Source organism: Leptonychotes weddellii, chromosome 7 (assembly GCF_054177405.1).
Source record: "Leptonychotes weddellii isolate Sample4059 chromosome 7, ASM5417740v2, whole genome shotgun sequence".
Lineage (NCBI taxonomy): Eukaryota > Metazoa > Chordata > Mammalia > Carnivora > Phocidae > Leptonychotes > Leptonychotes weddellii.
This window is the reverse complement of record NC_138375.1, coordinates 110292760-110309170: the sequence shown is the minus strand read 5'-3', so window position 1 is coordinate 110309170 and position 16411 is coordinate 110292760. Positions and strand designations below refer to the sequence as shown.

Sequence of the window (16411 nt, the reverse complement as noted above, 5' to 3'; positions counted from 1 at the left end):
TTAATGCATATGTAGCAAAAATCAGAAAAGGGATAAGCAAAAAGAAGATGAATGAAATGGTCATGTTTTAGCACATTTATATATTCTTGATACAAATCCCTTACCAGATGTATGATTTGCAAAAACTCTTTTCCCATTTTATGCATTGTCTTTTTACTTTGTTGATGGTTCTGTTGAAGTACAAAACTTAATTTTGATGTCCAGTTTATCTTTTTTTTTTGGTGCTTTTATAAATGTGTTTTGAGACTGACACATGGGAAGCCCGATCTATCATAAACAAAAGTATTCATTCTTTATTTTAAATGACTGCATTATTGGTGAAATGATATGCCTACTTAATTTGCAGTCAAGAGAGGAGAGCAGAAAGCAGGCCCTTGCAGCTAAAAGAGAGAAAAGAAAAGAAAAGAGAAAGAAGAAAAAAGAGGAGCAGAAAAGAAAGCAGGAAGAAGATGAGGAAAACAAATCTAAGGAGAATTCAGAACTACCAGAGGATGAAGATGAAGAGGAGAATGATGAAGATGGTAAGAAATGACCCTTCCAATTAGTGATAAAATTCTGTGTTTATTTAACTTCATTTTGGGTACCTTTTACTCTAATTCTAGTTAGATATTCAGTACTTTAATCTGAAACTGACAATTGGCTTTTTTAGTAAATATTTCTCAATGCTTTACATTGTAAAGTGATACAGAGAAACAGAAAGGGAGTTCAGTTGTAATTTAAGTCACCCTGTAAAACATCATGTATGTCCTAAATGTGATACAGTAAAGAGATTTGCCACCTTCTCTTCAGGTTCTGTCCTACCCTTTCCTCCTCCATTTGGAAACTGGCGAGAGGTCCAGTTCCTCAATAAATTTTGAGCTAAGGTTCAGGCTCAAAGCTATACAGGGCTGGGGTATATTATTCTCAGAGTTGTTTTTTGTACATTCTAGCAGTGCTTGTCATAGACAAGTAATTGTTCTCTATTTGAATTCTAATTTTAAAATATTATCTGAAGATTTCCCTGAATTTATTGTTTTTTTTTAAATTTTATTTAAATTCCAGTTCATTAACATAGTGTAATATTAGTTTCAGGTGTATAATTTAGTGACTCAGCACTTCCATACAACACCCAGTGCTCATCACAAGTGCACTCCTTAATCCCCATCACCCATTTCACCCATCCCCCCGCCCACCTCCCCTCAGGTAACCATCAGTATATTCTCTATAGTTAAGAGTGTTTCTTGGTTTGTCTCTCTCTTTTTTCCCCTTTACTCATTTGTTTTGTTTCTTCAATTCCACATATGAGTGAAATCATATGGTATTTGTGTTTCCCTGACTGACTTATTTTGCTTAGCATAATACTCTCTAGCTACTAATTCAGAGGGGAACACGCACCCCAAAGTTTATATCAGCATTATCAACAATAGCCAAACTACGAAAATTTCCCTGAATTTAAACTATATTGTGATTTTTGCTTAGTTTATGAGACTAGCACCTCAGATCTTACGAATGTTAAGGTGTGAATGTTTTTGTACCAAGTTAGACATCAAAATAGCATCTAGAACATTTGTTCTAACAATGAAGATTTCTTTATTTACTAGTGAATACTGGTGAAAGGAAAAGATGACTTAAAGGACTGAATTATTGGGCGCCTGGGTGGCTCAGATGGTTAAGTGTCTGCCTTCGGCTCAGGTCATGATCCCAGGGTCCTGGGATCGAGTCCCACATCGGGCTCCCGGCTCAGCGGGGAGCCTGCTTCTCCCTCTCTCTCTCTCTCTCTCTGTCTCTTATGAATAAATAAATAAAATCTTTAAAAAAATAAATAAATAAAGGACTGAATTATTATGTATATCTTGTCATAGTTTGTCTTGAGATCTGTGGCTGTCAATGTGACTTTTATCCTTTTGATAATTTCAGTGGAGCAAGAAGTTCCCATAGAACCTCCTAGTGCAACAACCACCACCACAATTGGAATCTCTGCAACATCTGCAACATTTACAAATGTGTTTGGGAAAAAAAGGGCCAACGTGGTGACAACCCCTAGCACCAATCGGAAAAATAAGAAGAACAAAACAAAGGAGACCCCTCCCACTGCACATTTAATATTACCAGAACAACATATATCCTTAGCACAGCAAAAAGCTGATAAAAATAAAATAAACGGAGAACCCAGAGGTGGTGGTACTGGTGGGAATAGTGACTCGGATAACTTGGACAGCACAGACTGCAACAGTGAGAGTAGCAGTGGTGGTAAAAGCCAAGAGTTAAACTTCACTATGGATGTGAATTCCTCTAGCGATAGGAGATACCCCTCACTGCTACTCCATTCCCAAGAAGAAAAGACAAGTACTGCTACTTCCAAAACTCAAACACGGTAAGTTTTTCTGATTTGTTATCTATACATCCACCTTTCCTTTTTCATGACCGGCACAAGAATTTGAGTACGTTTTTTAGCACAAATTGTATTAAACAATTTAGGTCTACCACATTATCTACTACCACATTAGGTCTTCAGTATTCAAAACTGAAATTCACTAATGTCCTAATCATGTGCAAGTGTTGAAGTGAGATTATTAGAAATTTTTATGATTTGATTTTGAAGTTGAAAATACTAGCATACGTTGATTTTATTTTCACTATGTCATTTTTATTGATTACAGTCCAACTTCTGGCTTCTGAGTAGATACTGAAGTAGATGATGAACGCTTTGCCCTGTTTTTCTGCATTTCTGAACTGATATTCCAAATTTTAAATCAAATATTTCAGCATAACTTTGTCTGTAAATGGTCTCTTGAGTTTCTATATGAAAATTTGTTATATTGGACTTGATAATTCTTTCTTCTCAGACTTGAAGGTGAAACGAATTCTAATTCCTTATCAACAAGCTATAAGTCAGTGCCATTGCCATTAAGTTCTCCAAACATAAAGCTGAATCTAACTAGCCCCAAAAGGGGACAGAAAAGAGAAGAAGGGTGGAAAGAAGTTGTACGAAGGTAAGTGGAATTAGTCTTATCTTTTCAACTGTCAGTTACCCAGTTAATTAACGAATAATTTGACTGTGGTTATTATTTGTGCCATACTCAGTCCAGAGTCGGCTAAAGTAAAATGAGAAGCAGTATGTAAATTTTGCGGCACATTTTATGTGACACAACAAATGTTGGCTTTACAATAACAGAACGTATTTACAGACATTTCCAGACAAACCATACAAAATGTCACAAGCTTCTTTTAAAGTGAAGATTCTATACGGACTATTCTACAGCAAAGTCACAGTGTTAGTAGTGAGGGCTATGATGTTTGTTTAATGGTCCCATTTTGGTAAAAACAATCAAGTTTGTCCATATACAGTGTTTAAATCAAGTTAGGCTTTGCTGGAGAGCATATGCTAAAGAATTGGTTAGCCGATATTAACTAATGTAATTGCTACAAGGGGGAAAGGAGCCCATAAAATTAAAATAAAACTGCCTTCACCCTCAAAAAAGAAAGAGGAAAGAAAAGTACCTTTAATCACAGTGTTTTATACTTAAGCCATGAAGGGGGAAATGAATAAAAGACAGGCCACTGCTTTCAAATGTTTTGTACAGTCCAAATGATACTTTTAGCCTCTGTTCATGCTTTACAACAGGGAAGCAGGACAAGACAGATTTGCTAATGTGCCTTATATCACCAAAGGACTGAGATGTCTGGGCTTTTATTCGGTACTATTTGTGTCTGTTAAAGATTGTGTCCATTAAATGCAAACAAAACGAAGTCTTGGCAGAATAGGAGAAGTGATGTACACTTGATGATCAGATCGATTTAAGTGTTACTCATGGCATATAGCCTAATCCATGCTTTAGCTTTCAAAATATTTGAATATGTCCTTCCCAGCATTAAGGTGTGATAAATTTTGATCATGAAAAATACCTTAAGTGCTGCCATCGATATTCTTCTGGACAGAATAATTCAGGTTTTTGAGGGTCCCCTCCCTGAAAGGGGGAATCCTGGGGCCCAGCACTGAGAACTTGAAAATAATGGGTGTTGCTCTCATCTGGTTCTGCTTTAATGCTTAAGAACTGCTTCTGCCAGCAAACACTGGGTTTCTTTGATAGTCCTTAGGGACAGCCAGGCCGTCTTATCAGATCCCAAGATCAGCCTCTGGTCTTCTCTCCAGCTCTGCTCAGCTCACATATAAGTGGAAGTCCTGGGTTCCACTTGTGACTTCCTTATTATGTAGTTCAAATCTGAGGCTATGTTTTTTTTTATTGCTAAGTATAAATTATTGATACTGATAAGCTAGCCTCTGTTATTCAGTATGAAGTTTAACAGTACATTATGCATTATTTAAATTTAGGAAGAGTCTGTACATATGGTCGTTGCAATTTAGTTGACGTGTGATGTTTGGGGCAGATTTAAATGCTTAGATCATGAGCTATTTAAAACATAATTTTGTTTTATATGAGAAAGGAATTTTTACTTTCACTAAATTAAATTCAATATGAGAAGAGGTCAGTTTCTAAAACAAAACCTTGTAATACTTTCCCCTTTAAGGTTTGAGAAAAATTATTCTACAGGTGTCCGTGAACATACGCACCGAGACATCTTTTTAAATAAAGACATTTGCTTTCATAAGCTCATGGGTAGTCTTCATTTTCTAGGTCAAAGAAATTGTCTGTTCCAGCTTCCGTGGTTTCCAGGATAATGGGAAGAGGAGGATGCAACATCACTGCGATACAAGATGTCACGGGCGCCCATATTGATGTGGATAAACAAAAAGATAAGAATGGCGAGAGAATGATCACAATAAGGTATTTGTGAAAAATGTATATTACTCGTTCTGTGTGCAAATTAAATGTCTTTAGAAGTAAACTTTTTTTGGGTTATGGTACAATCAGGAATTTTATTTTATGGTTAAGATTACCTGTTTTTTATGTCTTTGATCTTGTTTTTGTGTTTTGTTTGTTTTCTCCCCAGGGGTGGTACAGAATCAACAAGATACGCAGTTCAACTTATCAATGCACTTATTCAAGATCCTGCTAAGGAACTGGAAGACTTGATTCCTAAAAATCATATCAGAACACCTGCCAGCACCAAATCCATCCATGCAAACTTCTCCTCTGGAGTAGGCACCACAGCATCTTCCAGTAAAAATGCATTTCCTTTGGGTGCTCCGACTCTTGTAACTTCACAGGCGACAACATTATCTACGTTCCAGCCAACTAATAAACTTAACAAGAACGTTCCAGCAAATGTACGTTCTTCTTTCCCAGTTTCTCTACCCTTGGCTTACCCCCACCCTCATTTTGCCCTGCTGGCTGCTCAAACTATGCAACAGATTCGGCATCCTCGCTTACCCATGGCCCAGTTTGGAGGAACCTTTTCACCCTCTCCTAACACTTGGGGACCATTCCCAGTGAGACCTGTGAATCCTGGCAACACAAATAGCTCTCCAAAGCATAATAATGCAGGCCGTCTACCTAACCAGAATGGGACTGTCTTAGCCTCAGAGTCTGCTGGACTAGCTACTGCCAGTTGTCCTATCACTGTCTCTTCTGTAGTGGCTGCCAGTCAGCAGCTGTGTGTGACTAATACCCGGACTCCTTCGTCAGTCAGAAAGCAGTTGTTTGCCTGTGTGCCTAAGACGAGTCCTCCAGCAACAGTGATTTCTTCTGTGACCAACACTTGTAGTCCCCTGCCTTCTGTTTCCTCTGCACCTATCCCCAGCGGGCAAGTGCCCACCACATTTCTGCCCGCGAGTACTCCTCAAGCCCAGCTTTCTTCTCAAAAGATGGAGTCTTTCTCTGCCATGCCACCCCCCAAAGAGAAAGTGTCCGCACAGGAGCAGGCCCTGGCCAACCTGTGCACCCCTTCTTCAACTGCAAATAGTTGCAGTAGCTCTGCCAGCAACACCCCAGGAGCTCCAGAAACTCACCCATCCAGTAGTCCCGCTCCTCCCTCCGGTAGCACCCAGGAGGAGGTGCAGCCATCCATTGTATCTGATTTAAGTCCTATGTCAATGCCTTTTGCATCTAACTCCGAACCTGCTCCATTGACTCTGGCATCACCCAGATTGGTTGCTGCTGATAATCAGGACACCAGTAATTTACCTCAGTTAGCTGTACCAGCACCTCGAGTTTCTCATCGAATGCAGCCCAGAGGTTCTTTTTACTCAGTGGTACCCAATGCAACTATACACCAGGATCCCCAGTCTATTTTTGTTACAAATCCAGTTCCTTTAACACCACCTCAAGGCCCACCAGCTGCAGTGCAGCTTTCTTCAGCCGTGAACATTATGAATGGTTCTCAGATGCACATTAACCCAGCAAATAAATCTTTGCCACCTACATTCGGCCCAGCCACACTTTTCAATCACTTCAGTAGTCTTTTTGATAGCAGTCAGGTGCCAGCTAACCAGGGTTGGGGAGATGGTCCACTGTCCTCACGAGTTGCTGCAGATGCCTCTTTCACTGTTCAGTCAGCGTTCCTGGGTAACTCTGTACTTGGACACTTGGAAAACGTGCACCCTGACAACTCCAAGGCACCTGGCTTCAGACCACCTTCCCAGCGAGTTTCTACTAGTCCAGTTGGTAAGTTATGATAACTATTACTGCATCTCAATATGGGGCTCTACCAGCATAACTGAATCCTCCAAGATAATAAAGCAGTTCTTCTGTACGTAATAGTGCATGATCTTAAAGAAATGAGAGTGTGTCATAAATACCAAAGATCTGTTAACGACTGCTGTTGGAGTGGGCAGAAATCTACCTGTAGGTGAATCACTCATATACAGTGAGCTGCTTTATATTGTCTTTATGATGTCTCCGTCCCTCATGGCAAGGAGGTTATACCTTGCATCAGTCCATTTTCTAAGAACTGGTATGATGATATTACTAAGAAGGGACTCAGAGGATGTTTCAAGGATTCCACATTTATAGACATTTTTAAAATCATAGTGAGTGTTTGCATTTCTCAGATTTAAGAAGTTTGTGTTACAAAGGTGTTTAGGTATCAGTCCCTAATCTACATTATTCTCTGTTCTCAGTCTTGGGTCCTCAGACTGAATATTAAGTGATGTTTAATAGTATTCTTTACTATTGACATTAGATGGAGCTGACTGGAGAGATCTAGTCATTTGTGGGCTCTTACTGTGAAGTGACCAATTTAGATTCAGCACTTTGGTTTCTTGAAATTACAAATTAGCTGCTGAGGCATTATAAGGAAGATATAGGTAGATAGGAGTCTAGTGTTGGCTTGAAGGTATTTATTTATTTATATATATATATTTTAAGATTTTATTTATTAATTTGAGAGAGAGAATGAGATAGAGAGAGCATGAGAGGGGGGAAGGTCAGAGGGAGAAGCAGACTCCCTGCTCAGCAGGGAGCCCGATGCGGGACTCGATCCCGGGACTCCAGGATCATGACCTGAACCGAAGGCAGTCGCTTAACCAACTGAGCCACCCAGGCGCCCCGGCTTGAAGATATTGAGAAAACCAGTCTGTGTTCTAGACTCTAGGAGCCAAATTTCAGTCTATTCTGCACTATTCTGAAAAAAATAGAAATCGCAGCTGACATGGAATGGGCGTAAGAAGCTCTGGGGCCGCTTAGCATTTTTCTTTCAGTTGGAAAACTGTCTTTTGTAGCCCGTCCTTCCTTTTTTTTTTTTAAAGATTTTATTTATTTATTTGAGAGAGAGAATGAGATAGAGAGAGAGCATGAGAGGGGGAGGGTCAGAGGGAGAAGCAGACTCCCTGCCGAGCAGGGAGCCCGATGCGGGACTCAATCCCAGAACTCCAGGATCATGACCTGAGCCGAAGGCAGTCGCTTAACCAACTGAGCCACCTAGGCGCCCCGCGTCCTTCCTTTTTGCTAATTATAAACTGATCTGTGGTGTTGAAAATTTGGGAGTTTTTGGATATGGTGTAGCCTTAGCTTTCTTTTCAGATATGTTGAGATTTACTTGTCTTTTCAGGAAAACATAGCTGTTATATCATCTTTCAAGTAGATGTATAAGCCTACATAAGATCATCTATGGTCCAAAATATTCTCTAGGATTTTTTTCTTCCATTTTTCTATTTTTTTCTATAAATCAGTATGTATTTTAACTTTTCATTTTGGGGAAACTATAATAGAGGTTTTCAAAGGCCACAGGGTGAAAGAAGAATTCATTGCCAGTGCTCAGGCAATCCATGTAGAAAACATTAATCTTTGACTTGACTGGCACTAACATGTGAATTCCCAGTGCCTTAGCCGGTTTGGCTTCAGATCTCTCATATTCCAGTGTTGGAGCTCTTTGCACTCCACATAGTGCATCCCAGGAGATGTATGGATTGTGAATTTCCATTTACTCATAGAAAAAAAGAAAAGAAATCATCCATCTGGTTTGGTAGAAAAGAAGGTTGGGGACCTTAAGTACTCAGATCTATAGCATCAAAATTATTTACTGCTAATAAAAAATAATCATTTTTTAAAAAGCAAGCATTAATCCTGGACCTTCCCTCTGGGGTCCAGGATTGATAAGCTTGGCCTTTTATCTTAACTGCCTTTATGGTTTCTTCTGTTGATCCTCTTCTTTCATGGATATAGTTTAATTCTCCTGGTTCACAGGTAAGAAATAGTAATACTGAAGACAATAGAGAAGGATGTGGAGAAATTGGAAACCTCAAATGCTGCCGGTGGAAATTCAAAGTGATATAGCAACTTGAGAAAAACAAGTTTTTGACAGTTCTTCAAAAAGTTACACGTAATTACCATATGATCCAGTAATTCCACTCTTAGGTGGAAGAGAAACATGTCTACACAAAAAAACTGGTACACAAATGTTCATGGCAGCATAATAACCCAAAAGTGGAAACAGCCCACTGTCCCTCAGCTGATAAATGCAAAAACAAAATGTGGTGTATTGACATAATGGGATTACTACTCAACAGTAAAAAGGAAAGAAGTCCTGATGCATACTACAGCATGGCCAAACCTTGAAAACATTATGCCAAGTGAAAGAACCAGTCGCAAAAAGATCACATACTATATAATTCCATTTATATGAAATTTCCAGAATAGACCAATCTATAGAGACAGAAAGTATATTATTGGTTGTTTGGAGGATGGGGAGTTACAGGTAATCGGTACAGAGTTTCTTTTAGGGCAGACAAAAATGTTCTAAAATTGATTGTGAATATGCTAAAAGCCTTTGAATTACATACTTTAAATGGGTGAAGATCTGCTTGAAAGAAGTTTTGACAGTTTTTTTATGTTGATATTAACTGTTTTTTCCGGAAATGAGCACCTGTAATCCTTTCCAGCCACTTGTTCCCTTTCTCTAATACATTCTCCAAAGAAAGCAGTGGCATTTGAGAAGACTGCTAAATTCAGATTTACACAAACTAGATAGAAACTTTCATATGCAACTGTTGATTTTTTTTTTAATCAGGTGGAATACTGAAATTATCTTTGATAGTATGCTTTCCCTCATTAGGAAGGAAACATTGGTAGATCGTGTTATTCATCTTCCATAGGAAATAACTATATTTATGTTGATGAACAGCTGTACTTTGAGATTTTCCACAAAAGGGGAAGCAGAAATTATTGATGGGTACCACTTAGTCACAACATGCTTGCATTTCATGTCCCCTCCAATGAAGAAAGCTTTGAGATTTATCCAGAACATTATTCCAGGTGACTGCCATTCTTAAACATTGGGCTCACTCTTTTTTTTTTTTTTTTTAAATTTTATCATGTTATGTTAATCACCATACATTACATCATTAGTTTTTGATGTAGTGTTCCATGATTCATTGTTTGCGTATAACACCCAGTGCTTCCTCTTTAATACCCATCACCAGGCTAGCCCATCCCCCCACCCCCTTCCCCTCTAGAACCCTCAGTTTGTTTCTCAGAGTCCATAGTCTCTCATGGTTCGTCTCCCCCTTCGATTTCCCCCCCTTCATTTTTCCCTTCCTACTATCTTCTTTTTTTTTTTTTTAACATATAATGTATTATTTGTTTCAGAGGTACAGGTCTGTGGCTCACTCTTCTATATCTAGTGCTGTTTGGTGATGATTCTTCTGGATTGCAAGAATAAAATGGGTTAGGGCCATAAAACAGTGCCACATAAGATTATTTTTGCTGTGATCTACAAAAATAAACTGCATGCTTTTTTCTTTTTAAAAAAGGAATTAGGGGCGCCTGGGTGGCTCAGTCGTTGAGCGTCTGCCTTCGGCTCAGGTCCTGATCCCAGGGTCCTGGGATCGAGCCCCGCATCAGGCTCCCTGCTCAGCGGGAAGCCTGCTTCTCCCCTCCCCCCACTCCTCCCGCTTGTGTTCCCTCTCTCGCTGTGTCTCTCTCTGTCAAATAAATAAATAAAATCTTTAAAAAAAAATAAAATAACATAAATAAAAAAGGAATTAAGTAAACTTTGGACTTTCAGTTTTAAAGCCTTAGCTAATTGGATGTCTTGGACCTGTTTTCTTTCAGGCTTACCATCCATTGACCCATCAGGCAGCTCCCCATCTTCCTCTTCTGCTCCTCTGACAAGTTTTTCCGGCATACCAGGAACACGGGTTTTCCTGCAAGGGCCAGCTCCTGTTGGGACTCCGAGTTTCAACAGACAACATTTTTCCCCCCATCCTTGGACAAGCGCCTCAAACTCATGTAGGAATCCTGGAGGAACTCTTCCCAAAGAGTCTTGAATAAGCTATTAAACCATTTGTTTCAGGGAACACTGCATATAACTCTAGTAAACTAAAGTTTAGTAAACTAAAGTAAATGGTATGATGGTATGCAGATACTTAAGGTTTGTATTGCAGTTCTGTCAAAAATTGTCAGTCATTTGTAGGATAGAAAATTTGAGAAGGGTCAAGCTGTCCTTCTAAGCCAGAAATGTTTACTCTGGGAGTTGGGTCAAGAAAAGAGGTACTACACGTAGTTTTATAAAAGGACCCTTTGAGGGTAATATTGCAAAATAATTTCTTAAGTCTGAAAAGTAGATTTATATATCTGGTTAATTTGGTATGATTCTTAGTTTATTTTTACAATTTAGGAAACCATATTATTGCCATTTATAAGTGAACATATGCCTTTGTTCTTTGTTTTTTCAATATTTAGAACAGATGAAGTTCTCACAGTACTTGAACAGGATTTGATTTTTTTAAATGAGCGTCGTGAGGCAATCAATGAGTATTGGCCCTTCTGACAAGAAAAACTACCAACATTACCTGAGAATCCCATTAAGAAACAAAGCCATGAATTGAATCCAAGATACTTGCTAACATTTAACCTTTCTTATGGAAAAAAAGGGCTGTAGAAAGAGGAAAAAAGAGAACAGCTAAATATAGAGGGCCACCAGCTCTTTTCCAAACAATATGCAAGTTACTGTACAAATATTGCCTCATTTAAGTTAATTTAAAATTTGACAGGTTATATTTTGAGAAGATTATTTAGAACTAGAATAAAAATTAATATGGCCTTCATCCTTTCTAGCTTTGTTCAGCAATCTGGAGAACAATTTTTAGACTATTTGCTTATGCTTCGTATGTGCAGAAGTAGAGTAGGATAATATTCATAGAACTTACGTGTTTTCACTTGAATGATCTTATAAAATGAAATTTTTCTTTACAGAACCTGTGTTGTGGAATAGATCTTTCCAACAAGGTTTCTCATATTCTTATAATTAGTTTTTAATGTAATAAAACAATAGAGAAATATTTTGCCACCAGGTGACTCTCCTATTCCATCTGTTTCTTCGGGATCATCTTCACCTCTTTCAGCCACCTCTGCACCACCAACTTTGGGCCAACCAAAAGGAGGCAGCGCCAGTCAGGATCGGAAGATACCTCCCCCCATTGGAACAGAGAGGCTAGCTCGGATTCGGCAAGGAGGGTCTGTCGCCCAAGCCCCTGTGGGGACCAGTTTTGTCGCTCCCGTTGGACACAGTGGAATCTGGTCGTTTGGAGTCAACGCTATGTCAGGTATAGTTACCTTGTCCTCTTTCTGGAGGGATATCTCCAGTAAGTTGTTGATTTTGCCATTAAAACTTAGCTCCTTAAAACAAAATGGCTTAGTTCCTACACTTAACAATCAGTAGGAATGTTTATACCTTTGAAGAATTCAATCCAGTCTCAGTTTGGAATGTTAGTTTGGTTTATACATAATAATATATGTAATATATATAATAAAAATAAATATAGATTAGAAGTAAAAGATTAAATGTGTACTTCCTTTCCCTTTTAAGCTTTCCAGTGCAGAATGGGATAATCATTTATGTTCTTTCAGAGAGCACTTGGTCTTTTGAAGGAGTAGGTAGAGTATTTGGGGTATTCAAAGGACTTCACTCAGTTTTCCAGGAACTGTTTTTTTCGATTTGCAAAGATGGTCATGAACATGCACTGAGCTCTTCAGAGGAATGAGTGTGATAAAATTTAGTATGGAAAAAGTTCAAGTAGTAATATTTTGTCATTTTACTCAAATAAGTATCAAACCCTGTCCTCAATTCTTCTTTCCAGAAGGCTTATCAGGTTGGTCACAGTCTGTGATAGGGAACCATCCAATGCATCAACAATTGTCAGACCCAAGCACATTCTCCCAGCATCAACCAATGGAGAGAGATGATTCTGGAATGGTAGCCCCCTCTAACATTTTTCATCAACCTATGGCAAGCAGTTTTCTGGATTTTTCTAAAGTGAGTCAACAAACATCATTGTAACTTGTTTAACACTTTGCCAGCTAATGTTAAGGAATAGTTTGTATTGAAATAATTCTCCCTTTTGGTGTAACAAGTTTGTTTCCATGACTTGGCCAGATCTTTTAGTAGAGTTTCCCTTCTCTTAGCACAAGCTTATTGATGAAACTAAAATATGGAAAAGTTGAGGGTATTCTATGTGTTCATCAAAGCTGGGAAATTTCCTGATGATTTGATACTGGATTTAGTTGGGGGTATTTTCTTCTTATTGAAAAGTGTTGCTAATGCAGGTAAACCACTTTTGGTTTTTCAACACTGTATGATGTTATATTTTAAAGGATCCTCAGGAGTTCTGTGGATGAAGGGAAATTAGAGAGATCTAAGCTGGTATTATGGAATCATCATTTCACTTCAGGATTAAACTTTTCTTTCGCTCTCTTTCATAGGGTCTGCCAATTTCCATGTATGGAGGCACCATAATACCCTCTCATCCTCAGCTTGCTGATGTTCCAGGTGGACCTCTGTTTAATGGACTTCACAACCCAGATCCTGCTTGGAACCCTATGATAAAAGTTATTCAAAATTCTACTGAATGCACTGATGCCCAGCAGGTAAAATAGACTTAGTGCTCTCTTATTTTGTCATGTCATTCTTTTAATTCTTTGGGTAATGCAAATTCTGAATATCAAGTCATGACATCTGACCACCTTCATCTGAATTAAGTTTTTCAATATCAATATGATGCTACTAAACATTTTATCTCATGTAATATGTATTCTTCCTAGGCAGAAACAGTGAATTGCCATTGCATTTATATATTCATTTTGTAAATGTCTAAAGATTCCTAATTAGAAATTCCAATTTTTCCTCCCCCTTTTCAGATTTGGCCTGGCACGTGGGCTCCTCATATTGGAAACATGCATCTCAAATATGTCAACTAAGTTAGAAGGTCTTATTCTTTAGCCTTGTTTGAGAAACCTATGACCTTGGAAGAACCCTGGGGATTTTTTTTTTTTTCTTTTAATGTGCCTAACTAAGAAATTTTCTCTGAGGCGTTAGCAATGGAAATTTGATTGCCCATTGTATAAGAACAAAGTGATTTCCTCTCCACCTGATTATGTTCTCTGGTTAGTTTAGCCATTTTGAACTTAGTGCTTTTGGCTAAACATACTGAATGCTACTTGTATGCAGAAGAGAATTAGATGATTACATGTTTCAACCTTTTAGGGTGGAAAATACATGTACAATTGTTTACATACTTAAAAGGAAAAAGTTGAGTAAATTTCTTGTCATATAGTGGCTCTACTTAATGTAGCCTGTATTAATGTGAAATATTTACCAGAATATTCAATAAAAAGATGAACAGTGTTTAGAAGTGGGGTGTGATCCTTTCAGTGGTCATGCAGGTATTACCCAGTCCACAATCCTATGGAACCAAGTTGTTAATACTGTTATTTCTAACAGGCATCTCACATTTTACACTTTGGAGATCATTTTTAGACTGCCTTGAGAAAACGTTTTGAAGACTAGTTATCTACCTATTCTGTGTTAAACATTCCTTATTTTCTTGTTCTCTTCCATATCATTTTATAAGTAGGAAAGTTTCAAGCCCCTGCAATGTGTCTTACGTGACTTTAGCAGATAGGCCTTTGCTGGAGTTAGCTCCTTATGGATCATGAGTGTCAATAAGGACCATGGGATTGCAATCAGATGATCCTGAACAAACCTAGGGACAACCCAAATCCTCAACTTCAGGTTCTTTTGTGCTTCCTGACTTTTCTCTAAAGACTTACTTGGTTACAGTGTTTTATGTTTTATTTGGGTTGGGACATAGGAGTGGTGGGAGTGCCTCATGTAATACTGTGGTATTGTTGAATCAGCGGAGTAATCTTTATAAATATGTGGCTAATTCTGGGCTTAGTTCCACAGCCCCAAGTACAAAGAGCCAATATGTTTAACAAGCTAAACACAGGAACACTAGAATGGATTGCCTTGGCCAAACTATAGGCTATGCCAAGAATCTGATGCAATAGAGAAGGAAAAACAACCCTCTGAAAAGAACAGTCATCAACTTTTTCATGTTTTAATACAGTGGAGTTTCCTGGTTTTATGTATAGGCACTCTAGAAAAGAAAACAAGAAAATGCTTCAGGCCGATAGAGAAGTCAAAACACATATCAAGGCAAAGAAGAATGTACAAAAAAATAGTAACTGGCGGCAGAGCCTAACCAGCAGCACTTTTCAACTTCCATACCACCAGGAGTTCTTAATCTTCTCTGCCTGGCTCCTAAAGCCACCACTAAATGAGACACCCAAGTTCTGTCTTAGACATGCCTGGTTCTTTTGTCTTCCATATCATCTTACATACGAGAACTTCTTTAACCTCATTTCTTGTTTTCTGTTTTGAATGGGTTTGAAAAGTATCACAGGTGTTGAAGTTACCGCTTCTTTAGTGCTTGATAACCACATGAAGTATTCTCAAGAGACCCCTTGGATCACCTATATATCTTGCTGTTTCTATTTACCACTAACAACAACAACAACAAAAATCACCTAATATTAGTGAAATGAATGAAACTACTCTTAATGAAACATACACTAGTGAGAGATAATATTAAGTAAATTATTCAGTGGGACAAAAATGTTTTCCTGTCTTAGCAGTCTACAATACATTTGAATTATCTGGGAGAGCCCTTAACCCTATCTTCTGCACCTTGAGGATAACAGAGTGAGAAATTTTATCTCAGGTCAGGAACTAGAACCCATGAGAAGAGGGGACAATTAGGAGAAATCCCTAGGAGGATTAGGAAGAAACAGGAGCTGTGCAGTCCGTGGCGGTTTTTCAGGATACCCGCCTCCTTGCCGTCTTACCGGCACTGCCTTCTTTTCTTTCTGTTTGGATCCCTCCTCCCCAACCCATTTTTCCTGCTATAATCTCTTCTTCCTCTGTCTTGCCTCTTCCTGGCATTACTTTACTGCTCTTTTACCAACCTGAACCTTGGATTAAACCTAGCTCAGGTAAGAACTTAATTACTTTAAAAATATACGAGGGATTTGGAGGGAGGCAGCATGGGTACAGTGGAATAAGACAAGCCTAAATTCTGTTTTCGTTTCTTTTCGCTTGAAGCTCTATGACCTTAGGCAAGTCATTTTTCATTTCTGGGCTTCACTTTCCTCATCTGAAAATAAAACTGAACATAAATGAACTCAAAAGAGTCTACTAGTGCTAACACAGATTTTCTCCTTTTTCTTGTGAATGAGAATATACGGGATGGGAATACTGGAAGCCAATAGAATGTTTACATTCCTGAGGTTTGAGAGCCCCTACCATTGGTTCTCACATGGAATCAGAAGCTGCTGTTGTGTGGGACAGTACTGATTTTGAGATTTTAATAGAGGCAGAAGAAAACTTTGCACATTCATAGTGAGACCTCACGTCATTAAGAAACATCCTGTTGAGGCATAGATTAAACCCCATGAGAATAACAGCTCTTTCAAGGAATAAAACTATATCAACGAGGTTTCTGGACCCACTTATTTCAAGTAGTAGTGTAATAAAATTCCACCACCAATAAAATTATTGATGTTTTAAGACCCTTTAAACCTATTGTGGCTACAGTGTGCTGACTTGCCCTTTTATAGGCCAGTCTGCTTCCTTCAGTCCCTGCTCTCAAAGGGGAAATCCCATCACCTCAGCTAACCAGACCGAAGAAGAGAGTTGGACAGCCAATGGTGGCCTCTCCTAACCAGAGGTAAGAAATCTCAGGACTTGGAACTAC

General features: G+C 38.6%; 1 protein-coding gene across 3 annotated transcripts in view; it reads left to right on the top strand.

Annotated features, from left to right (window-relative positions):
* Nucleotides 1-14001, top strand: part of ANKHD1 (ankyrin repeat and KH domain containing 1) — a 112770-nt gene extending 98769 nt beyond the window's left edge. For 2 of the 3 annotated variants that reach the window (XM_031026141.2, XM_031026139.2), the window contains 10 exons: nucleotides 347-521; nucleotides 1897-2353; nucleotides 2826-2972; nucleotides 4617-4766; nucleotides 4933-6545; nucleotides 10431-10607; nucleotides 11672-11923; nucleotides 12458-12633; nucleotides 13080-13244; nucleotides 13515-14001. In XM_031026141.2, coding sequence (XP_030882001.1) covers nucleotides 347-521; nucleotides 1897-2353; nucleotides 2826-2972; nucleotides 4617-4766; nucleotides 4933-6545; nucleotides 10431-10607; nucleotides 11672-11923; nucleotides 12458-12633; nucleotides 13080-13244; nucleotides 13515-13574 — 3372 coding nt within the window. In that variant the 3' untranslated portion in view covers nucleotides 13575-14001. The remainder of the gene's footprint in view (nucleotides 1-346; nucleotides 522-1896; nucleotides 2354-2825; nucleotides 2973-4616; nucleotides 4767-4932; nucleotides 6546-10430; nucleotides 10608-11671; nucleotides 11924-12457; nucleotides 12634-13079; nucleotides 13245-13514) is intronic. The other variant, XM_006731447.2, reaches the window with a different exon arrangement.
* The last annotated feature ends 2410 nt before the right edge of the window (nucleotides 14002-16411 follow it).